This window comes from Kogia breviceps, chromosome 4 (genome assembly GCF_026419965.1).
Source record: "Kogia breviceps isolate mKogBre1 chromosome 4, mKogBre1 haplotype 1, whole genome shotgun sequence".
NCBI classification, from domain to species: domain Eukaryota; kingdom Metazoa; phylum Chordata; class Mammalia; order Artiodactyla; family Physeteridae; genus Kogia; species Kogia breviceps.
The window spans coordinates 175,008,055-175,033,408 of NC_081313.1; the positions used below are offsets into that span (position 1 = coordinate 175,008,055).

The 25,354-nt window shown below is 50.5% G+C and overlaps 1 protein-coding gene across 11 annotated transcripts in view; it reads right to left on the reverse strand.

Moving 5' to 3' along the window:
- The window catches only part of SMARCA4 (SWI/SNF related, matrix associated, actin dependent regulator of chromatin, subfamily a, member 4), an 89,354-nt gene that overhangs the window by 56,843 nt on the left and 7,157 nt on the right, over positions 1 to 25,354 (reverse strand). For 5 of the 11 annotated variants that reach the window (XR_010840444.1, XM_067032762.1, XM_067032760.1 and 2 more), the window contains exons 2-13: positions 17,208 to 17,457; positions 15,277 to 15,409; positions 13,937 to 14,335; positions 13,604 to 13,702; positions 12,433 to 12,691; positions 10,157 to 10,283; positions 9,046 to 9,219; positions 7,512 to 7,685; positions 6,135 to 6,302; positions 5,992 to 6,042; positions 1,058 to 1,188; positions 813 to 870 (exon numbers count right to left, since the gene is read on the reverse strand). Coding sequence is in view for 9 of the 11 variants with exons in the window: in XM_067032762.1 (XP_066888863.1) it covers positions 813 to 870; positions 1,058 to 1,188; positions 5,992 to 6,042; positions 6,135 to 6,302; positions 7,512 to 7,685; positions 9,046 to 9,219; positions 10,157 to 10,283; positions 12,433 to 12,691; positions 13,604 to 13,702; positions 13,937 to 14,335; positions 15,277 to 15,409; positions 17,208 to 17,429 (1,995 nt within the window). In the remaining 2 variants the exon portion in view is untranslated. Of the gene's footprint in view, positions 1 to 812; positions 871 to 1,057; positions 1,189 to 5,991; positions 6,043 to 6,134; positions 6,303 to 7,511; positions 7,686 to 9,045; positions 9,220 to 10,156; positions 10,284 to 12,432; positions 12,692 to 13,603; positions 13,703 to 13,936; positions 14,336 to 15,276; positions 15,410 to 17,207; positions 17,461 to 25,354 lie in introns of all 11 variants that reach the window. The other 6 variants (XR_010840443.1, XM_059062092.2, XM_059062088.2 and 3 more) reach the window with 3 other exon arrangements.

The following is a 25,354-nucleotide window of genomic DNA, read 5'->3' on the forward strand; positions in this document are numbered from 1 at the left end:
ACTTAAAAATCCAGTAAAAAAACACAACTGATTAGAAATGGGCAAATGAAGTAAACCATTCACAGAAGAAATCTAAATAGTAACACCTGAAAAAATGTTCAACCTTAATAAGCAAATATCTGCCCATTAAAATTCCCTTTTAAAAATCTTATGGAGGTGGCCAAAGCTTTTTAAAAGCCTTGTAAGACACTTTTACCCCAGCTGAAGGGGGAGTGCAGGATAGCACCCTTCTGGATGTTAACTGTGGAAAACGAGCCCTGTTTTTGGACACTGCATCCCTGGGCTCCCTCTGAGTCACCCTTCCTGAGGAGGCCACCCAGGACAGAGGAACAAGGCTCTCATCAGAGCTTCGTCAACCAGCAAACATCCAAAATCACCATAACGTGGCATAATTAAATGATTTAGAGAACATACACAATAAATGCGACCATCTGTAACATTGCCAAAGAATAGATTGCAAGGGGCCAACATGTGTATGATTTCACGCTCACTACTTCATACCAATATTTTTTGGAGGAGAGAGCTGTCTGCGCACCTGAAATGTGGCCTGTACAACTGAGGACGTATGAGTGAGGACATTTACATTTTACTTAATTAAGTGAAAGTGGAAACAGTCACGTGTGGCTAGAGGCTATGGTACTGGACAGCACAGCTCTAAAACACCAACTTTCAGCCCCGCCCCCTGCCTGTGTGCCTATCTCCTGCCCCATTCGATGCCTGGGTGGAGCAGGAGAGGATCACTGTGCCTGCTGTGGGTAGAGGTCACACCACACAGCACTGTGGGCCTCGACAGCCAGGAAATGAACGCTTACCTCATCCTCTTCTTCTGAGCCACTCTCTTCACTATCAGATCTTGGAGCTACTTCATACCTTAAAAAAAAAAAAGAATCAGCATTTTAATATAAATCTCCCCAGAACCAGCATGATTCACTTTCCTTAGCAAATTGGCCTGTTTCCAAATATAAGCAGGATCACCCCCAGCTGCCAGCTCCCCTGGAATGAGGCCGACCATTGACTCAGGATCCTGGCTGCCTCTGGAACACGAAGCCCCACTCACCCTGGGTTCATTTCCAGCCAGGCCTCCAGCTGCCCTGCTTTGGGTGCGTCTGTGCCCGTGAGGATCTTCCCACTCTCCACGTGGATCACTTTCACCGGAAGGTCGCTCATTTGGCTGGTCTCATCCAGAGGCTGAAAAAGAGTCACACGTGTGACTTGAGGTTCCGTAGAGTCTATACCTTGGGCGCCCCGCTAACCATGGCCAACTGGGGAAGTGCCCTCCCAACTCCACGCCCAGAAAACGGCACACCAATGTGACCAGTGGTTGTGGAGATGGGTTAACTGCATATTAACGATTCAGTAAAAATATATATATAACCCATTGATGACAGTTGTTTCTTGGAAGTAACTGATATCCACGGTTTAATTTTCAAATAGGTAACATATAGGTCAAATTCAAGAGTATAGAGTGTGCACTCTCCCTCCCTATCCCCCTGACCGACAGTTTCTCTTCACAGGCACCCACCAGCATCATCTTCTCGTGTGTTCTCCCAGATCAATTCCACACATAATGAACACGGACTTACGTACTCCTTCCTTTTTTACCCAAGTGACTACGCTATTCCCATTCTGCTGGCCCTTGAGTTATTCAATTTATATTGCATTTGTAGACTGCAACAAGGGTCCTCATTCTGTTCTGTTAAACAGCTAACTAGAATATTTGAAAAATAAAACTTCCTTGTAGCAACAAATACGGAATTCCTCAATTTCCTGAGATATCAACTTGGGATGAAGTTTTCCCCTTCATCAGCTCCTTCACATTTCCTGGTGAAAACCTTCAGGACAAGGATGAGGATGGAAACCTTTGTTTGCATCTACCAGGAACTTATACCCCCCACGCCTCCCTCTATCAACACTGACCCACAGCAGAGATTAGTCTCCATGCACGTTAAAATCTCACCCTTAAAGCGGCCCACCATGGAGGGGAACAGAAACCCCCACCCCACGAATGAGCTCTGCAGGCTGCCTCAATCAGTGACTTTCACCCCTGAGTCCTTCCTGAGAGCGGTTACTGTGCTGATGCCGGGACCTCCCCACCCCCAGAATCCTGACAGAACTGCTCTGGGGTGAGGCTTGGGCCTCTCTGGTTTTCAGAAGCTCCCCAGCTGATTCTGGTGTTCAGCCAAGGCTGCGAACCACTGGGTGAGAACAAGGACAATCAGAAGCCATCATCAAGTGATGGTTCCCGTTACTAAACAGGATGAGCAGCTGCAGTGATTCCCCAACAGAATTCCCCGAGTCACGCTTTCCTGCGATGTGACTTCCCCCTTGAAAGCCACAAATGGCCGTGTGAAGGCTTTGCATTGTAGTAAAATGCCAGCCCACATTTCTCTTAAAAAATTCAACTTAATGTTTCAAATAAAATCATGTGAAATAAGAATATTATTTGAGTTAATCACTATAGTCATTCATTTCTGGGAATCGGGCCAACAGGAAAAGCGTGCCATCTGCTATGGGCTGGACTGTGTCCCCTCCAAAATTCATACGATCAAGCCCCAGCTCTCCAATGTCACTGTATTTGGAGATGGGGCCCTTGGGGGGTACTTAGGGTTAAATTAGGTCATATGGGTGGGGGACTCAGGATGGCATTAGTGCCCCTATAAGAAGAAACACCAGAGCTTGCTCTCTCTCCCCCATGTGAGGACACAGCCAGAAGGCAGCAGTCTACAAACCGGGAAGAGAGTCCTCACCAGGAACCAACCTTGCTGCTCCTTGATCTCTGATTTCCAGCCTCCAGAACTATAAGAACGTGTATTTCTGCCATTTAAGCCACACAGGCTACCAAAAAACAAAAAAACAAAAAAACAAAAACAAGAACAAAAAAACAAAAGGGACTTCCCTGGAGGTCCAGTGGTTAAGACTCTGTGCTTCCACTGCAGGGGGTGCAGGTTCAATCCCCCGTTGGGGAATTAAGATCCCGTGTGCCATGTGGTCAACAAAAAAAAGCCAGACAGGCTACAGTGTTTTGATATAGCAGCCCAGCTAAGAGAGCATCAAAAGGTAATGTACAAGGGGGCTCATTACAACAATGTGTGGGATAGAAAGAAAGGAAACAATGGAAATAGCCACCCATAGGGGAGGGGATATATGGTGGTCCATCAGAGCTGCTCAGTGCAGGATCTAACAGCTACAGATGGGAAGCAACTTAGATAGCTATCAATCTGAATGATGAAAGAGATCCTAGTACATGAATACAATAAAATGAAAGAACTAATGGCTTGATATGGAAAGTGGTCCAAGATAGCTGCTAAGCAGGAAAAGTCTTGTTATGTGTTGTCGACTGACCCAAATGGTCCCCAAACAAAACAAAGAGAATATAAGCACAAAGGTTTCCGGAAAGAGAGAGAGACATCAACCAGGGATCAACCTGCATGCTTGTGAGAGAACAGGCACCATGGGGTGCCTTTTCATGTTATCATTACATTTACGTTATCATTATCATTTTTTTCCTAGAAGTATTACATTTATAAGTCAGAGAAGCAAGCACTAGCCACCTCTCTAATACGGTGGGCATTAGAAAGAGTCAGGTAAGTGCACATGAGCTAACTTGGAAAGACTAAGATACAATACCAGGCGGGGAAAAGAAAACCACCTGGAGACACAGGTACGGAAAAGGTCCCAGAGCACACACACCGAAGGTTACTCAGGTTTCTCTCTGGGAAGGGGGAATGAGGACGGGTTGGAGGAGGTGGTAAAGGCCACACCTTACATTTACACCTCACTATGCAGCCTTCTTTCACACTAGTGTGTTAGTGCCACGGAAAAGATGCGTGTGTGGGGACAGCAACCCCTCTCTGAGTGGGCCTCACTGCACGGTTCTGACTTTTGGAACCAGGCTAGTATTTCACGTACTAAATGAAGAAATGAGGAGTAAATAAATAAAACCAACAAGGGTTGGGGGGAGCCTCACTAACGGGGGCACAAGGGGAGAACTAATCTTCTGAATGCAGTATCTGGAGCATGTACTTTCAACTTCAGACAAACACTGACCTCTAGCTAGGAGGTTTCTTTCTATTTTTTAATAAATTTATTTATTTTATTTATTTATTTTTGGCTGCGTTGGGTCTTCGTTGCCGCATGCATGCCTTCTCTAGTTGTGGGGAGCAGGGGCTACTCTTCGTTGTGGTGTGCGGGCTTCTCACTGTAGTGGCTTCTCTTGTTGTGGAGCATGGGCTCTAGGTGCACGGACTTCAGCAGTTGTGGCATGTAGCCTCAGCAGTTGTGGCTCGAGGGCTCTAGAGGGCAGGATCAGTAGTTGTGGTGTACAGGCTTAGTTGCTCTGTAGCAGGTGGGATCTTCCTGGACGAGTGCTCGAACCTGTGTCCCCTGCACTGGCAGGCGGATTCTTAACCACTGTGCCACCAGGGAAGCCCCTAGCTAGGAGTTTTCTTTTGCAGAGGGGTACATGTTAGCCATTCTGAATGTACTTCCTGCATGGTGTAGGACTGAGGAAATGAGAGCCTATCTCATGGCAGACGGGGGTCAGGTTTTGGGCTATTATAATGTGGACAGGGAGAAGGAGAGAAAGAACCCCGTGGTACTGGATTCGAATTGGAAGTATCAGTGTGACCTCAGTATTTTTAATATATAGAACTAGTTAACATATATAACTAGCAAAGTGGATGTGTGTGCATATACACATCTGTTTCCTAGATGTGTCCACTGAGAGGGCCCAGAAGCAATGACAACTTAGTAGCAACGAACACATCTAGATCATGGTTTCCAAATATTCTTCTCTGATTAAAGGAATCAGGACTCCTTGGAGAAATGACCGAGTCCAGGACTCGGGCAGAGAAAGCAGATGATGAGCCTGGGCCATTTTTGTGTGCAAGGAAGTCAGAAACCCCTCAAAGAACGATGGGGACACATCAGAAGCAGGCAGGAGCCAATGTGAGGGGCTCCTACTGGTCCAAAATGGAACAATTTGAGCATCAAAATACATAATAATAGTGCAGGATTAAACTAAGTAAATCCATTAAACTAAATAAGAATCCACGAGTCAGTACCAAGGGTTGCCAAACTATGAACAAGCCAAATAAAAAAGAAGAGAAGGTTTTTCCTTCCTGGAGAAAGTCAACTAATAAATGCAGAAGAAAAGACGGGGGAAAAAACATCACCATTTTGTAACCGTTATGGCAAAAACTGATACAGGCAAAGACAACGGATGCTGAAAGAGCCGATGAAAGTTTAAGGAATCACGTTATCTTTATATAGTCTGAGTATCTCCGCACAAGGTACTTAATCTTTACAGCTGGAGACACCTTGGCGGCCACCAAAGGCTCAAGGTCAATATCACCAGTGGGGGAAGAAATCTGCGCCACATGCTCCTGATATGACGCACGGAGAAGGACCCGGCGTCACTTTGGGGTTTTCTGTTGCTGTGAAGGACACTGGAGGGTCAACTGTGAAACCTCAACAAGGGCTGTGAATTAGATCACAGTATTGCGTCAATGTTCATTTCCCGGTTTTGATCATTGTACGGTTGTGGAAAAGAACAGCCTTGCTTTTAGGATGTAAACATTGAAACACACAGAGGGGTAAAAAGCCCTCACGTGTGCATCTGACCCTCAAACGGTTTAGGAAAAAATAATGACACGTGAAAAGTGGGAATCTGGGTGAAGCGTATGCAGGAACTCTGCACTGTTCTTACACCTCTCCTGTGAGCCTGAAACTTTAAAAGGAAAACTGAGAAATAAATAACAGCACGTGCGTAGAAAAAGCTCTGGAAGGAAACGCACCCAATAGTAAACAACATTTTCTCTGGGCAGCGGGAGTGAGGAAGGGTGGAGTGTGGCAGAGGACCTATGTGGATTTTTACCATTGTCATATACTTTTATAATTTCAAAGGGAAAAAAAAATTTTTTTAAGGATGAAATAGACCTAACCTCTGGGGCTGGGCTGGCATTTCCACAGAAGAAACCCCTGGTTCCTCACCTCGCCATCGGGTCCGATTGCAGGTGTCTGTCCTTCAGCGTTTTCTGCCTTCTGGAAGGAAAGAGAGAGACAGTGACCCCCCGAGCGGGGAGGCTGAGGCACACGCGCACACACAGCCTCTCCGGTCCCACCGAGGGGCGCACCTTCTTTTTCTTCTTCTTCTTCTTCTCCTTGGCGACCTGGGCGGCCTTGTGCTGCCGCACCAGCTCCGTGAGGTTAGCCACGTACTCGTCCGTCTGCTGCAGGAGGTAGGCCAGGCGCTTGTCCTTCTTCTGGTCAATGAGCTTGCGGTACCCTTCCTCGTCCTCGGCCTGCAGAAGCATGCGGTTATGGCGTGTGCCCGTGACACGCTCGTCCACCAGTACCCAGGGAGGGCAAACCAGCATCAAGAAGCCCGCGGGGCTGCTGCTAACCGGCAGCCGGACCCACATTTAGGGAGCGCTGAGCTCACACCCAGGGCTGCGCTATATTCACACCTTTCACATAACAACTGACTCCCCTTCAGAACTTCCCCAGTTCCCACCCCCGGCCAGGCTCCTTGGGGACCTGCTGGACAGACATGGTCCTGCCACGGGCCATTTAAAAGCTCTGTCCCCTATGTCCACAAACACACCCAAATCCCAACCCTTCTCTCCACCTTGTCTGAGCCACCGCTCTACCACAGACCGCCTGCCCCGGCTTTTTGAGAACACATCGGATCATGTCACCCCCCACCGCCATCCCAGCTTACAGCCTCCCTCGGCTCCCCGTCAGTCAGAATTAAATCCAGAGCCCTCCCCGTGGCCTGCAAGGCCCCAGGTGGCTGCCTCCGGGACTCCAACCTCACTCTGCCCCATGCCACGCTGTTCCAGGGGCCACTGGCTGAGGCTCACATACGGTTTCTTCCCGCCTCAGGCCTTTGCCCTCAGCTCCTCTTTGCCGGGAGGTGCTTCCGCTGGATCTCCGCATTCGTGGGTCACACCCATCCTGCCCGTAACATCCAGTCAATCCCCACTCCCTGGCCCTGCTTTGTTCTCCTCGGTGTGCTTTTCACCACCCAAAACTATCTTGTCTGTCTCGCTTGGGCATCTGTCTCTCTAGGGCCAGCGAGAGCCCCACCAGGGCAGGGACTCTCCTTCGTACTAACGCAGCCCTGTCCACTCAGCAGTGCCTGTCAATATCGGCCAGGTCAGAGAACCCTCCACGAATAATACATGGTCAGACGCAAAGTGTGGGGTGGGAGGTCAGGCTCACACCATCGGCGGCTCCTCCACCAGGAGGGGCGCCAGCTCCACCTTCCAGAGACCACAGAGCAGCCAGCTAACCAGCTGAGGTCACGCGGTCACCAATGGTCAGTGACCGGGCAAACGTCTGGAGCCAGGTCTTTCAGACTCCCAAACCCAAGCCCTTACTTTCTCTGTCCTGTCTCTAACTCTGAGCACCAAAACGTCTCAGCGTAACCCTGGGTGGTTGATCCGCCCCCATGCCTGCGACACCCAGCACCCGTGTGAAGGGACCCGGGTCATGATGGCCAACTGTACCATGAGCCTCCGCATTCTCTCCTTCTCAATTCTCTCATTCTCCTTCTTCTGCTCCCGCTCAGTGTTGGCGTGGTATGTGGCCACTGCCTTCGTGAGTTTCTGGATTTTGCCTGTGACCGACCTGTGATATTCTTTGAAATCCTTGGCGTGCTGAAGAATGCTGTTGAGGTATTCCTGCAGGACGCACACAGAAGGGCAGACTGACTATGGGACAGGAGTTGCCGTGGCGTCACCCAGCGTGAGACGACACTTTAAAGGGGGCTTGGTGAAAACCAAGGGGATGCAACCAAAACGATATCGAGACACTGTCTGTCTATGAGGCCCAACATTCTCTGCATGGACTGTGTGGTGAAAAGGGACCCCCCCCCCCCCCGCCATCATGTGCAGCAGACAGGGCAAATGCCCTGGCTGAGATAATCTGGCAGTGTCTGCCACCCGCTGCAAAATGCACCTGCCCTCCCACCAAATCATTCACTGCTAGTGATTTATTTTAAGGAAAATAGCAGAGATTGGCCCAAAAACTCAAGGACAAGAATGCCTATCCCAGTGCTAGTTTTAACACTGGAAAGCTGAGAGTACACCGCATGTCCCCAGACAGGGAAACAGTTTCATAAATCACTGGATGCTGGGCACACTGAGATGGACTACAACACATATGTTAAAATCATGCTTCAATAATACTTTAAACAGCTCAATGTGCATATATATATATATATATATTTTAAAGGCAGCTGTTTAACTTTTGATTACTATATGTATATAGACAAAAAAGGTCAGAATGATATACCAAGATATTAACAGTGGTTAACACTGAATATTGACTTCTCTGTTATTTTAAACTATGCTAGTAACAGACACTGTTTGGAGGCAAACTTTAGAAAATATAAATGAATGAACAAACAGAATCACCCCAAATCCTACTTGAGTAGATTTTGGTCTCCTTGACGGATCTTGTAACAGCCTCAGTCAGATCACTGACTGAGGACCCTCCGTGGCTCCCACCTCACTCATAGCACAAGCCCAAGTCATCCTCCCGGCCCACAGGGCCCTGCACGCTCTGTCCATCACCTCCCCGTTCTCACCTCCTCCCACCCTCCCCCTCACTCACCCCACTCTGACTATACTGGGCCACTGTTTTTCACAGACCCCTGGGGCACACTCCCCTCTGTCTGCAAAGAGCCTCGTCCACACATCGGTGTAGCTCCTCCCTCGGGGCTCTGCTCAGACCTCACATCCTCAGGGAGACCGTGCCCGACTGACCGTCCTATGTAAAGGGCTCCTCCATCACTCCCTATCCCCGCTTCATGTCTCCTCACACCCTACTAACTCCCAACGTGTTATACATGCTTTTGATTATGACCCACCTTTCCGTACTTTTTGGGTTTTGTCCACTGAAGTATTCTTAGTGCCTAGGATACTCTTATAAATGAACAGAAAAGAGACTCGGACATTGTGTTGAGAGGAAAACCAAGACTCGACAGTGCGGAGCTGACAACTCAGGCACACGGTCGAGCCTGCGGCCGCGGGGACACACCTGGTGCTTCTGCCGGCGCTTGCGCTCCTGCTCTATCTTCTGTTGCTTCTCCAGCTTCTCGGTGATGCGGGCTTCGCGCAGGGACTGCCGCTTACTGCGCTTGTAGGCCTTGGCGTTGAGGGCCGTCTCGAGGGCCGTGTCCCTCCTCATGCACACCACCACCTCCTGCCGCAGCTTCGGGAAGGAAGAGGAGAAACTGGCGACAGGAACGAATCGGTAACATCCACGCGACACGCGCACCTCCATATCGCAAGCCAGACAGCAGGCTGCCGCTCCCGGGAGGACCCGTGAGCACAAACGCGTGCGTGGGGCGAACCCGTGGTGGGTGCCCGCGGGCGGGGCATGCACAGGGTAGCAGACAGCTGCTTCTGGACACCCAGCAGAGAGCCCTATGCTCAGGCCTTCAGGTCTCCAGCTTTGCCCTCCCTCAACCACAAACTTCCTAATTGGTCGTTCAAAAGTAAAGGACCCTTGGAAATTAGACCCATCTAGGGATTTCCCTGGCGGTCCAGTGGCCAAGACTCTGCGCTCCCTATGCGGGGGACATGGGTTTGACCCTGGTCGGGGAACTAAGACCCCACATGCTGCACAGCATGGCCAAATAAAATAAAATAAAATTTTAAAAAAGAAAAAAAGAAAGAAAGAAATAGACCCATCTAAGTACACTGCTTCAAGCTGGCCACTGCCACCTTAGGGAAGGCCCACACTTATTCATCCCAGTGTCCCTCCACTGGGCAGGACATGGAAAGGAAGGGGGACAGTGAGCTAACAAGTGTGCTTGGGCACTGAGACTTTTGTTTTTTAAGATTTTTTTGATGTGGACCATTTTAAAGTCTTTATTGAATTTGTTACAATACTGCTTCTGTTTTATGTTTTGGATTTTTGGCCGAGAGCCATGTGGGACCTTAGCTCCCTGACTAGAGATCGAACCTGCACTCCCTGCATTGTAAGGCGAAGACTTAATGGCTGGACCACTAGGGAGGTCCTGGCACCGCGGCTTTAATGGTCAGGGTACATTTAATAACTGCCCAGTGAGCGGCTCTTTGAATCTAAGCATCAAGGCTGGCAGAAAGAGTCTCTACCGAAAGCAAAGCGCCGCGCCTGCTCCCACCTGCCTCTGGAAGTTCAGCAGCCTCAGGGCCTTGAGCTCGATGGTTGCTTTGGTTCGCAAATCCCCGGCCAGGGACCCGGGAAGGTTTTCAAGTTCCTGAATTCGGTGTGCGATGCGAGCCTGCAGCCTAGGGCGCGAAGACAGAAAAAAGACAGGTGATGAGAGGTCTCACCTGTTTACAAGGAACCCATCTGTTCCCTTTCTTTGAAGCTGGAGCCTCAGAAGTATCCATCCCTCAAGGGAAGCCGATATGAATCATGAGACAGGAGATGGATGCCACACAACACAGACTACATACAGGAGGGCAGCCACAGAGGTCTCGGGAGCCACAGCAAACCGGAACCCTGACAGGGCGCAGCTGGTTTCTGGCATTTCAGCAGTGGGAGCCAGCCTCTGGTGTCAGGAGTGCTAGGGTCTCCATCCCAGCCCTGGGAATCTACTTAGCCCATGAGCCTCAGTGTCCTCAGCTATGAAGTGGGGAGACCCCTCCGAGCAACCCTACAGGCTTGGTCTGAAGTTCAAATGGGATAATCTCCTTACTCGGTCTTTCAGACACTTATTGAGTACCTATTGTGTGCCAGGGACCATTCCAGGTGAAGGGATTCAGCACTAAACAAGACTAACAAGGCTGTTTGTTGCTCTCATGGAGCTCACAGCATTATCAGGACGACAGGCCATAAAGGAGTTAAAAAATTAAGTATCTACGGTAATTCCGGAGAAGGACTTTGAGGAGGGTCCTGGAGGGGAGGGGTCGGGTGGGGCAGGGCCTCTATAAGGTGGGGACCTTTGCAATAAAGCTTAAATAACCACAAAGAGTCATGCAGAGCATGTGCAAAGTCCCTGGGGCAGGAACAAGTCTAATGTGTTCAACAGAAAGAGGAACCGGAACAGTCAGGTAGATGAGGACAGAGCATTGGGCAAGGGCTAAAGAGAAAAGGGTTACTCGGTGGATAACAGGAAGCCAGTTTTAACCCAGGGAACAGATCTAATATAAGTTAATTGTAAAAAGAGACTTCCAACTGCTGTGTGGGAAACACTGCACAGGCAAGGATGGGGGCAGGGAGGCCAGGGAGGAGGTGTAGACCAGATGACAGGGTGAACAGCATTGGGGGGAAGGGAGCTGAGAGGGTTCACCAAGGGGACACAGGATGAGGGAGTACAAGCGAGGGTCAAGGAGCTGAAGGGTCCATGGTCCATTCAGCTGCTGCATGAGAACAGAGAAAGAAGAGAAAACTAGGGGGCATAAGGCCATCTGGACAGGCCATCTTTAAGCTGTCCAGATGGAGCAGGCGGGGAGGCGCCTGGGTACAGGGGCTGGAGCTCCAGGGCACGTCACAGCTGGAGATGCACTCCGGAGACAGTCATTGGCACAGATTTACTGATGCAGCTGGGGATTTACGGTGAACAAGGCACAGCCCCCTCCCCAATGGAGCTGACATTTACCAAGGGAGGCCAGCCCTGAACAGGTTATAAATGCAGTGGAGAAACAGGGGAGCATGAGGTGCTCAGGGAGTGAATCTCAGGTGCCCCCAGCAGTGTGGGACAGGGTGATACAGACCTACTGTGCACCGGGCATTTCACACAGCACCCGGCGCTCAGGAGGCCTTGGCAAAGTGACCAACAACTACTGATGTTTGAGGAACATCCACTGCAAAGCTTGCCAGGTGGCTTTTTGAGTGCGGATGAGCCAAAAGTTGGATAATACACTTGTGTTGGAGAGGTGAAACAGCACTTTCACTCCAACACATACAATCTCCATGGAGGGCAGTTCTGCAGAACTGATGAAATTTCCACGTGCACGTAAATCCCCTGCACCCAAACTATGCCGTGTTCACAAATTTATTCTGACATAAATGCACACATGTGAAATGAGAAATATGCAAGTGTAATTACTACGGCATCGTTTTACCAAAAGATTAGAGACGACCTAACGTCTCTTTGGGTAAGACACTGGCTAAATAAGTCACAGTAGAGCCACCAGGCAGAATGTGTCCAGAAAAAAGAAGAGCTTATTTTGTACAAATAGGGGATGATCCCTAAGATATTTTGCTAGGGGAGGAACAGTGCACATGTCAGGTACCATTTGAGGACCACAGAGCCACTTGCACCCATCTGCCTGTATACATGCTCTATATCTCTGGAAGGGTACACACTGACCCAGGGAACTGGGAGGTTGGGGACAGAGGCAGGAGGGTGATCTCTGGCTGCGTACCCCATAGGCCTTTAGAAGTGCGAACCACATCAACGCGTAACCTGGGGGGCGGCAGCACCCTCACCTGTACTCCCGCTCCTGCAGGATCTCCACGGGGTCCAGGCCCCGCGGCTTCTGGATGGGGGTGATGCGGCTCTGCTTCTGGTGCAGTGGCACCATGGGGGCGGGCTGGGCCGGCTGCCCCGGTGACTGTGTCTGGGGCGGCATCACGGGGGAGGCAGCAGGAGGGACGGCGGGGGGTGCAGGCGAGGGGCGACCCGTTGGCTGCGGGGGGATCAGCTTCTGAGGTGTGCTTGTGGGGGCAGCAGCATTCGCCATGGGTCCTGGGGGGAGTCAAGAAGCAGGGCACAGCATTGAGTTCTGAGTCCGTTCCGGGTGGAGATGACAAGCCTGCTGGGTGTTTACTGCCCTGGGGACTAACTCGTTCCCAAGGCTGACAAGGCCTGGGCAGCTCCCCGTAACCCCCGCCTCTTACTGCCACACCATTCCTTGCCCATGGGGCTTGCTTCTTCTTCCTCCTCCAGATCTCAGCCTACAGGGCCCTTCCCCAAAGCCCCCTACTGGTCCAAGTGCCAAGTCTGGGTGTGATCTTGCTATGCTGTGGTCTCACAGGAGCAGCAGTTGCCTGCCTTTCATCCACCCCAGCTCCAATGGAATCCTATTTAAGCGATTAGCCCTTTAATGCCCATCACTGAACCTCAAGGCCCGTGAGGAAGGGGAATGAGTCGGTTTTATCCACTGCTTTGACCTAACAGATGTGACCTTCAAATAAGTACTAACTACATTTTACACAGAACACAGGGGAGACAGAACCCCGAGCCGCCCTGCCATCCTGCCTGCTTCTCACAGCTCTGGGAGGGAAGAAAGTCAGCCATAACCTCCAGGCTCGGGACACTGTGTTCTGAAGGATGCTGCCTGCAGCTGCAGCTGGGCCTCTCACTTGAGTCCCACGGTGGACTCATTCATTAGTATTCTTCTCTTCCCGCTAGCAGTTTAGAAAACCCAGGGGTCACTGTGAGCCACAAGACAAGGGTGGGCAGGTATAGAGGAATGGAACCAAACCCAAGCCTGTGGGAGGTGAGCAGGGCCAGCTGAGACCCAAAGAAGACGGCAGAGGCAGCGAGGACGCATCCTCGGCCCACTCTCTCTGACTGGGCTCATCTCAGGGTCTGCGTGATGTAAACTTGACACAGGAGTCAGGGTACAGACGTGTCACCAGAACAGACGGAACTTACCTTCAGGCCAGGGCTTGGGAGGCCCTCCGGGGGGCTGGCCGGGCATCCCGGGGGGCACGCCTGAGGGTCCTGGAGGGGGCATGTTGGGCCCTCCCATACCTGCACGCAGGGAGAAACGGACAAGAGGATAAAACGCGTCCTGTGTTTCTCCCTGCACCTGCCTCCCTGGGCAGCCCTGGCTCCAGGGGACATACCCAACAACAAGCCCCTCATTGTGGGCACCAGGGGAGAGAGGGGGCAGCTGGAGAAACAACCCGACACTGATGGCCACACTCCTGTCAGTTTGCTCTGAGACCCCTCCCTGCCCTGAGGGCCATGGGCAGTGGGCCTTACCATGAGGCCTGCTGTAATTTGGAGGTGCTGGTCCAGGACCGGGGCCGGGCCCGGGCCCGGGGCCAGGTCCTGTTGCGGACACAGAGGGTGGAGGTAGTGTTGGCATCTGCTGCTGCATCCCGGGCATCGGCCGCTTCCCCTGCACCGCCATCTGTAGGTGGTCAGGGAGGGGCTGCCCCCGGGCCAGCATCTTGTAGGCCATGATCTGAGCTCTGAGCTGGTGCAGCTGGTTCTGGTTAAAGGGGGTCGGGCCCCGGTTCTGCTGCCCCAAAGCCTGGGGGTCAGCACCATCCAGCGGGGCGCCTCCAGGCCCGGACGACATCTGCGGGCCCGAGGCCGGGCCGCTGGCTGGAACCGGACTGGAAGCGTGCTCGGAGCCACCCAGGGGCGAGGGGTAACCTGCGGGGAGACGTGGATCTAAGTGGCCACTCGGCAGCACATGTCCAGTAATTTTTAAGGCAGAGACGGGAACCCTTGCCTGCTTACACTGGTCCCTACCCTGAGATTTCGTTCTCATGATTACACGGGCCCCTACCCTGAGATTTCGTTCTCATGATTCAAACGAGAGGCACCCAGAGGGCACACGCTCGCAGCTTGGTTGGCGGCCTGCACAGCTGGTTTGGTTCGGCCCATCTCTCAGTAACCTGCCAACGATTAAAGCTGAGATGTCACACAGATCCGGGCTTTCTCTGGGCCTGCCCCCCTGCCCCTCGGCTTGGCCAGGCCCACTCCTCTCACTTCCGTTACCTGCGGAGCCCCTGAGCTTCCCACCCCGTGACAGGAAGCCATGTACCCCATCGCTTCTCAAACTTCCCTGTTCAGAAAAGTACCTGGAGGGCTTCTTAAAGCTGAGCCCCGCCCCCCTCCTGAGATTCTGACTCAGCAGGTCTGGAGCAGGGCAGAGCCCAGGAGTCTGCATTTCTTCTTTTTTTGGCTGTGCCACACAGCTTGCGGGATCTTAGTTTCCCGACCAGGGATCGAACCCAGGGCCCCGGCAGCGGAAGCACCAAGTCCTAACCACTGGACCGTCAGGGAAATCCCAGCAGTCTGCGTTGGGTGGCACCAGAGCTGCTATCCCGAGGAGCCCATCCTGCCCAGGGCTTGTCTACCACCCAGCGCTGAACACAGCTCTGTCCCACCAGTATCCGCTCCCCTGGGGCTGCTCCAAGACAAGATGCCCAGCCAAGCCCAAGCTAAACAGCCCCTTGTGGCAGGGTCTCCCACGAGGCTCAACTGTCCTAGGTCCTCTGAATCCATGCATGGGTGATCCGATTAGGAAAATAACCTCGGGACTTCCGGAGGGCAACAAACATGAAGAAAGAAAAGAAAGGAAACCATACCTTGGGAGTGCTGGTCCATGGGACTTGGCGGGGGCCCCATCCCGGCGTGGCCCCCGGACCGCATCCCCATCCCCTTTATCTGGTTGTAGCGGGGGTCGTCCGACATGCCCTTCTCGTGCATGGACTCCATTGGCTACGAGAGTGGACAACAAGGAAGGATCAGCAAGAGGGGAAGGGAAGAGACTGCACAGAAAGGCGCTGAATGAGAGGAGTTCAATATCACTAATAATGCCCATCCAAAGTCGCCACGGCATTTACTGAACCGCCAACATGCCCAAGTGGCTTAGGTCCAAGACATGGTCCTGACATCTACTTAGGTGTCAAGGCAGATGCATGAAATAATGCCACCCAGGAAACCTGCAGATTGGTGGTCTAAAGGCAAGGGGACAGCTGGACTAGGACATCAGGGAGAGGGTGAGGAGACAGTTTCAGACAGCCAAAATCTCACAAGGAAAGGACACACATAGATCCTGGTCAGGAGCAGTTTTAGCTGGGATACCAAGCTCCCTGTTTATCGTCACAAGACAACCTTGTGACCACAAGTCTTTGGATGGGGGACCCTCTTGCCTGGGAGACTGTAAATCAGAGAGACGGGCAGTAACTCCTGCCCATGAAGTATGGTAACATATGTCAAATGTCCTCACTGATCCGAGATTGGCCTCCCACCTGCTAGCTGGGAGGGAGGCTGTCTGCAGCATCGTTCTGCCCCTCCGCGGAGGCTCGATCAGATCCTGGTGGGACAGAAACACACATTTTCCCTCCTGATGTTCAGCACTGAGCACTCCCCCTACGGAATGGCTGGGAAAGGGGACATTTTCCGAGACCCTTCCAGGCCCTCTGTAGGCCCAGTTAATGCAAACATCCAGCTCTCTGGTCTAATAGTTGGCCCAGCAAAGTCAGCTACAGCTCAGCGTGTGCCGTGAGAGGAGGACGAGAGGGCACCGGGCTGGGAGAACGAGGGCCAGCTTCACCAGCAAAAGAAGCAGGGGGCCCTCGGGACGCTGAGCAGAACCCTGGGTGGGGCCCACCCTCTGCTCCCTCTTGCCTGGGCTGGTGGAGGTGACTGATGGGCTCGCCTCCCCCAGAGCAGGAGCTCTGTGCAGGCAGGTGAAGGGTACCACTGGACCTCAGCTCCTAGGCCAGACACATGGCAGGCATCAGACAAACGTGTCAAGTGTCCAGGAGGAAGAAACAAAATGGTCAGAGAGGGAAAAGGAGATGGTGCTAGAGGAGAAGCTGGCCTCAGTCAGCGTGTGCGCAGGGGTGGGCGGATGGGGGGAGATCACCAACAGCTTCCCAAGAGGGAAGTGACAAGACAGATACTGTATCGAAGTTGACAGAAATATATGGGGGATGGGGAGGGGGTCACCGCACTGTGTGGGAGATCAGCGATGTGGCACATGCCTGAGGGGTTGGGAGGGCCGGAGGGGTGAGATGGCTCTGCCACTAACTCACTGAGTGACCATCTCTCTGAGACCTTACTTCCTCGTCTGCAAAATGGGCAAATACTATCCATAAGAGGGTATTTCCTCATTTCCTTCAACCACCGCCCAGGAATGCAAAGAGAGAGGACAACCATTTGTGTTAAAAGAGGTTTTTTTCATTTCACTGGCAAAAGCATCCCTGATCAACTCAGCTAAGTGGTTAAGACAGTGGTATCCAAGTACAGGATCAAGTGGGGACAAAGGGCACCTGCTGCTGTGCTCCGTGAGGTACCCGGGTGAGCCGAGCAGCCCGAGTGGAGGAAACCGTGGGCTGTAAGCCATCTTTGGGGATTTGGACATTCTTAATTCATTAGTAAAACAACGGGTGTGAGAGACACAGGGTGGGGTGGCTGCCGGCCCGCAGTGGAGGCCAGGATATGCTGCTCCCCCTCCCGTCTCTGATCTTGTGGGCTCAGCTGGTGGGGCAGCGGGCCCAGGGCTCCCTACCTTGTGCATCTGGTGCATGTTGTCCTGAGGGTACCCTCCAGGCCCCTGGGTCGGGATGGGGTGTCCTGCTGAGGGAGGCCCTGGGCTGGGCCCCATCATGCTGTGGGCTGAGCCGGGTGAGGGACCTGGGCTAGGGCCCAACATGGCTCCAGGGGAGGGGCCCGGGCCCGGGGAAGGGCCTGGCCGAGGAGTTCCGCCCAGGGGTGGGTCTGGAGTGGACATCTTCACGGGAGCTGCGGACAGTGGTCTCCTGCTGGAAGAAAGTCCCAGTCAGCGTGGGGGTCACAGCCATCGGCTGGGCGGGTCAGGGCAGGTCAAGGACCATCACACACAGTCATGTCAGAGCACCCATCTGACAGGGAGTTGGCGCCTTTGACGGGCACCCCCAGTCTCCCAGTCCTTTCTCCTCCATTCCTCTTGGAGGAGGTGATACATCAAGCACCCAAAATCAGATCAAAGTCCCCCGAGGAAGGGGTGGGACTCAGGAGGTGGGGACACCAGGTGATACTGCCTCACTTCCCCTGGTATCTTTCTGATTACAACTGAGAGGACATCTCAGGGCAGTGCTGACACACCCTTCACATCACTCCAACACTTGCTCATCTTCCTATTTAAGAAAAAAGAAGAACGTGACTAAGGCTCAAAGCCTTTGCTGGCAACAGCATCTGACTGGACCTTCATAAATTCAACTAAAACAAATATTCATAGCAAGGAATGCTGGTTTCCACTTAAGGCAGTGAGACCAAGTTTCCTTTAAAATACATGAATTTAAGTTTTAAAAGTAGGCTCCTTTAAAAGAGAAGTATTACAGAACTAATGGCACTCTAATATCTCAAATACTTCAAAAGTGATATTCAAGTGCTGTAAACTAAAAATCGATGCCCGAAACTATGACCCCGAGCCTCCACAAGATGCAAAAATCAGGTAAAAAACTATCCAATGATGTTGGTAAGTTATGATTGCTACGCTTGGTCTGTGAGCTGATAAATTGTATAAATGCTCCCTACAGTAAGGGTTCAGTTTTCAGGGAACCCTCAATCTGTTATGACTGTAAGTAAAATTCTCTTTAATTTAACAACCCCTTTCCTGATAAAGGAGTAATACATTCTCAGTGCTGAAATCTGGAAAACATAAAAAGAATACAGAAACTTAAAATGACCCACTGTCCTACCAGACACAGAGGTTAAGTGCTTGATGGCACTGCAGAGAGCAAGAAGCAACCCTGCCCTCCTTACCCCTCCCAGCAGGGTGGGGTGAGGGGGTACGTGTGCGGAGAGGGGGCTGCAGCTCCTCAGAGACCCCCAGAGCTGTGACGATGGAGCCCTCTCAGGATGGAGAGCTGACTGGTGCTCCCTCTGGGACCCGGCCACACTCCAGTGCTTCTCCTTCGAGGCTATTCCACACACAGACATTCACTCTACAGAATTACTCAGCACATTCTAGGCCAGCTTTCTCTTCAGAGAATCATACCTACGACCCTTTTCATCATTTACCAGTCTTAGGCCAGCTTTCTCTTCAGAGAATCATACCTACGACCCTTTTCATCATTTAACAGTCTTCAAGACACAAATTCTAGCAGTTCCACCAAGTTCCCTGGTCCTGATGCATCCTGAGTTATTTTAAAGCCCCCCCTTTTTTAATTGGAGTATAGATGATTTACAATGTCATGTTACTTGCTGCTGTACAGCAAAGTGAATCAGTTGTACATATACATATACCCACTCGTTTTTAGATTTTTTTTTTCCTATATAGGCCATTACAGAGTACTGAGTAGAGTTCCCTGTGCTCTAAAGTAGGTCCTTATTAATTATGAAAGGCCCCTCTCTCTCTTGTTGGCATGCTATAAATCTGCTTTTGTTTCTGTGGACTTTTTGGTTTGGGGAATGAATCTCTTTGCCCCTAAGCTCTACTGGGCTCTCCTGATTCTAAGGATAAATCTTGAAACAGTACAGGAACATTTTTAATTCTCTTGATTCAAAAACAAAAAGTCTTCATTTGAAAGGTGGGGGTACAGATCAAAAGCCCTAACTTCTTCAGTCCAGTTTCATGACTAAATAACTGGAACAGAGAGGGTCAGAAATCTTGGCAGAGCCAGGACCAGCAGCTGTCACCCCTGCCTGCTTGTGAACACGCCTGACCGTACGAGAAAACACTCTGCCATCCTCCCGGCATCCCTGATATCCTCCAAAGCTCAAGGAGCCTCAGTGCTGGACCTTAAATACACCTAACAGGAGTGCTGGAGAACTGACATGTGCTCATAATCCTTTCCGCACAAATCCAAAACCCAATACACTCAAGGAAAAAAAATCAAACTTAAAAAAAAATAAATTCGAGACAAATTCATTTGGAAGCAAAAGCTGACCTGATTCAAAAAGACCTGTACTCAGAAAATTCTAAAACTCTGATGAAAGAAACTGAAGAAACACAAACAGATGGAAAGATACACCGTGTTCATGGATTGGAAGAATCAGTGTTGTTAAAATGACCAAATTACCCAAGGCAATCTACAGATTCAGTGCAATCCCTATCAAAATACCCACGGCATTTTTTACAGAACTAGAACAAATAATTCTAAAATTTGTAGGGAAACACAAAAGATCCTGAATTACCAAATCAATCTTGAAAAAGAACAGGGCTGGAGGTATCATGCTCCCTGACTATACAGACTATACTACAAAGCCAGAGTAATCAAACGAGTACGGCACTGGCACAGAAACAGACACACAGATCAATGGAACAGCATAGAGAGTCCAGAAATAAATCCACACATTTATGGTCAATTAATCTACAACAAAGGAGACAAGAATATATGCAGAAAAGACACATGCACCCAAATGTTCATAGCAGTATTATTTACAGTAGCCAAAATATGGAAGCAACCTAAGTATCCAGCCACAGATGAATGGATAAAGATGTGGTGTGTATGTATATATAAATATATATATATACACAATAGAATATTACTCAGCCATAATAAAAAAATGAAATTTTGCCATTTGCAACATGGATGGACCTGGAAGGTATTATGCTTAGTCAAATATGTCAGAGAAAGACAAATACTCTGTGTCACTTATATATGGAATCTAAAAATAAAACAAATGAACATAACAAAACGGAAACAGACTCACAGATATAGAGAACTAACGGTGACCAGTGGGGAGAGAGGAGAGGGAGGGGCAAGACGGCGGTAGAGGATGAGGAGGTACAAACTACTATGTATAAAATGAATAATCTACAAGGATATATTGTACGGCATAGGGAATACAGCTAATATTTTATGATAACTTTAAATGGAATATAATGTACAAAAACATTTGAATCACATTGTACACCTGAAACTAATATAGTTAATCAACTACACCTCAACTAAAAAAAAAAAATTTGATCTGATTCAGATCCATGTGAATATTCACACATTCTGTAGCACAAACAGGATGCTGTTTGCCCTGCCATGTGACAGCGGTCTGTGCCCTGTATCTCGTTTGCTAAAATGCTGATTCTAGAGTTGGAAACCTCTGGTCCAGGGGTTTGTCTACAGGGTGGATGCACCAGCAGTCACACTTCCCAGGTAGGCAGCCGAGTGATATGGATGTGGCCATGGCTGGACTAAGGACGATGGCTCCTCGGGGCTCCCTTCTGGGCCCTTTGTGTCCACAGGCCCTCTCTTCGGGTCCACAGAACGCTGCTGAGGCAGGAAGAAGGACAACAGTCCTGCACCTCCTTAAAGAACCTGTGGCATCTGGCAGCTCATGGTTTTTTTCTCACCTGGAGGTCTCCACTCAGAGTCAAGCCAACAGAAACTGACGGCAAAATAAAATCCACACCACCCTCCTATCTAAAGACAGACGAACCGATGTGCCTCTGGAAAGACAGCTCTTCCCAAGGTCCCTCTAGGAATTAACTGCCTCCTCTCACAGCACCACTAATGTCATCGGCGACACACAGCAGCTCACCAAAGACATAGGAGGGCAGCGAAAAAGACTTTCATGCCTGAGTATGGCAACCTTCGCCTTCAAGAAGCATGGGCTTTCACAAAACCCTTTTTCAATCGCATTTCCTTCAGAAGCTGCCGCCTCTGAAGGGTCAGGTTGCAATGAAACAGGTAACTGTTCAGAGCCACCGTCAGCAAACTTGTTTCTGGACTTGAAAGCTCAGACACACGTGGCAACGGCAGTAAAGGAGATCCAAAAAGTGCAGACACGATGCAAAACCATCCTGAGCGGCAAAGCAGGTAGGGTTCCATCAAAAGCCCCACCAGGAGCTGGTGCTGGTGCCACCTGTGGACACAGGAGGGCAGTCCGACAGCATAGCATGGAGAGAACAGAAAAATGGAACTGGGGACCTGCTCTCAGGTCCTTGATGTAGTACTGAGGAGGGGCACCTTGAGTTCTGGCATACCTAAAGTGCCCTGATTGTAGGTATACGGCTGGATGAATCCTAGATCAGACATAGCACTTCCAACATTCCAGAAGGGTCCTTTGACCCCTTCCCATTCAGAAACACCCTCCCGATGAAACTCCTGTTTTGACTTTCTCACTGTTGGTTAGTTTCACCTGTTACTGAACTCAATCTGAAAAGAGGGTCAGGGACTTCCCTGGTGACCCAGTGGTTAGGACTCTGCACTTCCTTTGCAGGGGGTGCGAGTCTGATCCCTGGTCAGAGAACTAAGATCTCACATGCCGTGCAGTATGGCCAAAAAAAAAAGGAAAAAGAAAGAAAAGAGGGTCATAGAGTTTACTTCTGCTCATCGCTAGGTCCGGGAGGGGCATCCATGCAGTTGGATGCTATTGTCAATTCTCCTGTTCCCAGATGTTGTGCTCCCAGGTTTTAGCACACATAAAGCTGCTGTGAACAATGTCATTTGGTGGATGTGGGCGCTCATTTTCCTTGTGTGTCCAGGAGGGGAACTGCTGGTCATGAGGGAGGCATAACTTTACCTTGGCAGATACTGTCAGTTTTCCAAATCAGCATTACAAACGCATAGCTGGAACGCTCGTTCCAGTTCCTCTAAATCAACTCTTGGTGCTGTCAGTCTTTTTAATTTGTAACCATTCCGGTGAGTGTATAATCGTACCTTATTCCAGTTTTAATTTGCATTTCCCTTGTGACTAATAGTGTTGCACCTTTCCATATGCTCACTGGCCACCGAGAGATCCACTTTTGTACAGGCTCTAAGCTTTCACTAACATTTTACTGGGGATATGTGGTTGCTATTACTGTCTCCCAGCGATGAGAAGTTCTTAATTTTAATGATGTCCAATGTATCAAGTCTGTTCTTTTATGGTCAATAGTTTTGGGGTCCTGTTTAAGAAACCTTTGTCTACCTGTGACAATGAGAAATAATATATTTGGTCTCTGCCTTCAGTTCCTGAAAGAGTTCCTAAAACCTGTGTAATTTCCTAAGTGATAGGGGTGATAAGAGCATCTTACACAGAGCTCCAAAATCCCTTAGAATTTCCTCAGTGATAGGAGTGTCTTTTGCTCTAATGAGGCTACTCTAGGTGGGCTCCTGGATGGCTTCAGGATGGGGGCTAGTTGTCAGAAAGATCAAACCATGGCTAGAAGCTTAGAACCTTCATCCCCACCCCACCCCATCCTCCGGTGAGGGGAGAGGGACTGGAGATTTAGTTAATCGATCATTGTTACGTGATGAAGCATCATAAAACCCCTAAACTGTGGCGTTCAGAGAGCTTCTGGGTTGGTGAACACATCCACGTGCCAAAAGGGTTGTGCACCCCAACTTCATGGGGACAGAAGCTCCTGTGCTCCGGACCTTTCCAGACCTCACCCTATGTGTCTCTTCTGGCTGTTCATCTGTATCCTTTATAAACTGGTAAACCATAAGTGTCTTCTTGAGTTTCGTGAGTTGTTACAGCAAATTATCAAACCTTATGAGGGGGTCATGGGAATCCACGTTTGTAACCAAGTTGGACAGAAGTGTGGATAACCTTGGGACCCACTACTTGCGACTGGCACCTGAAGTGGGGGGCAGTCTTGTGGGACTGAGCCCTTAACCTGTGAGGTCTGCACCAACTCTGGGTAGTTAGTGTTAGAATTGAATTGAACCGTAGGACACCCTGTTGGTGCCCACAGGAACTTGGAGAATTGGTTGGTGTGGAAAACCCACGTTTGGAGTCAGAAGTACTGTGACACTTTACTACCTCAAGATCATGGAGATAGCGAAAGGGAAGGAATATTTTAAAGTCCAGGGGGATTGTGACTTGTTCCCGCCTCCTAGTGGTTTACAATTATTGAGGATTAATCAGTCACAAAGAAAAGTGCAGGGAGGTAAGATCCAGTCAGAGAGGGGAGGGAAAGGAGTGGTCCCATTTGGTAATAAGGACAGGAATTTATTTCCTCACTGAGCCTGCACCACCACCCTACGACGAAGGACTACCAGACAGAGGGGTCCCTGAGGCTCACAGGCCACCCAGTGGGTCAATGGAAGAGCTGGCATCACAAGCCCAAGGCCATAGTAGAGCTCAGACTCTGAGCGTGGACTCTGCCACCTGCCAATGGCATAACGCCGGACTCCCTGAGCCTGTTTCCCCTCTGCCAGGCATGCCAGGCACACACCAGCAGCAAGTGCTACCACGCTGCTGGTGAAATCAGCCATTAGCGCTCCGGATGCATGGCACTCAGGACAACAGGCTCACTTCCCTCCTTGAGAAGCAGAGGTTGCACCTGGAGGAGCAGCAGCTGCCTGAATGCCAGCACAGCCTTGGTGCAAACGAGGACCAGCTGTCAAAAGTGACCGCAGTCCAGCCTGACAACCAATGGATAGGATTTGGGCTACAAACTCTCCCTTGACTTTTTAGCTCCCACCGCACAAAGGAGTTGTTCTTAGCCCTTCCTGAGGTGCGGGGCTGGGCCTGGCCCTGCTGAGAGCCAGAGAGGGTGTGGGATGGGATACCAATGTGCTCCTACTCAGGAGCCAGACAAGTTCAGCCAGGAATTTCAGAAGAGAGGTAAGATCTCAGGGTAAGGAACACCCCTCTCCCCAAACCCCTTCTTCCCTCATCACCAAACACCGCTGCCCTCCTCATACAGGAAACTAAAGATCTGGCATTTTCAGCAAAGCCCTTGGGTCCCCTAGGTCACCCTCAAGGCTGCCTCAGGGGGTTTTAGGTGGCTTTCTGGTGCTACCTGGACTCCCACAACAAGTCCCTCTGTGACAACTCACTTGGTGTCTGGGCTGGAAGAGGTGGGGCAACTTTGCACAACACAGAAATCCATCTCAAACCGGACAGACAACCCAAATCTAAGCAGGTGAGAAAAGCGAAGGACAAGGGGATGCAGGGGCCAAAATGGCAAAGCCACTAGCACGTGTGTGTCTGGGAGCCTCATCGAGATGTGTGTGGCCCGAGGGGCACGTGTATTTGGGGGCTCCATGAGGGGGGAACAGAACCTGGGATTCTGGGCAGGTAGCCTGAAGGCATGTGACAGAAAGTAAATATACTCCAGGGCCAGAACCAAAAAGCTGAAAACTAAAGACAGTTCAGGAGGCTGTGAGATGAATACAGACTCCCAGGTTCCTGGGGCCAAAGGGTCTGGAAGGGACTCAGCCATTTCACCTCAATTCCTCTGAGAAGCTCCCCAACTGCCGAACAACCAAAACTGCCTGCAATCCATGCTGTACAAGTCAAAGCACCATTAAAAATGAATGTGGGGGGCTTCCCTGGCGGCACAGTGGTCGAGAGTCTGCCTGCTGATGCAGGGGACACGGGTTCGTGCACCGGTCCAGGAAGATCCCACATGCCGTAGAGCGGCTGGGCCCGTGAGCCATGGCCGCTGAGCCTGTGCTCCGCAACAGGAGAAGCCACAACAGTGAGAGGCCCGTGTACCGCAATAAAAAAAAAAAAAAAAAAAAAAGAATGTGAGACACGGTACACGTGGACACAGAGGATGGTCCAAAATGAAGCAGGGGAACAAGGCATCGTCAAAGTTAGGGGTGCTTGGCCCGAACCCCACTTTGCTAAGAAGAACAATTTCTGCACGTTAATCTGAGCACAGAAGCCAGAAAACATGTACCAAACTGCCAGCGACTCTCTCTGAAGGCATCTGTTGGGGAACTTACACTTTCCACATCACAGATTTCTGGAGTTTTTCTTTGTGTGTTTAACTGTTACTTTTGTAAACAGATTTTT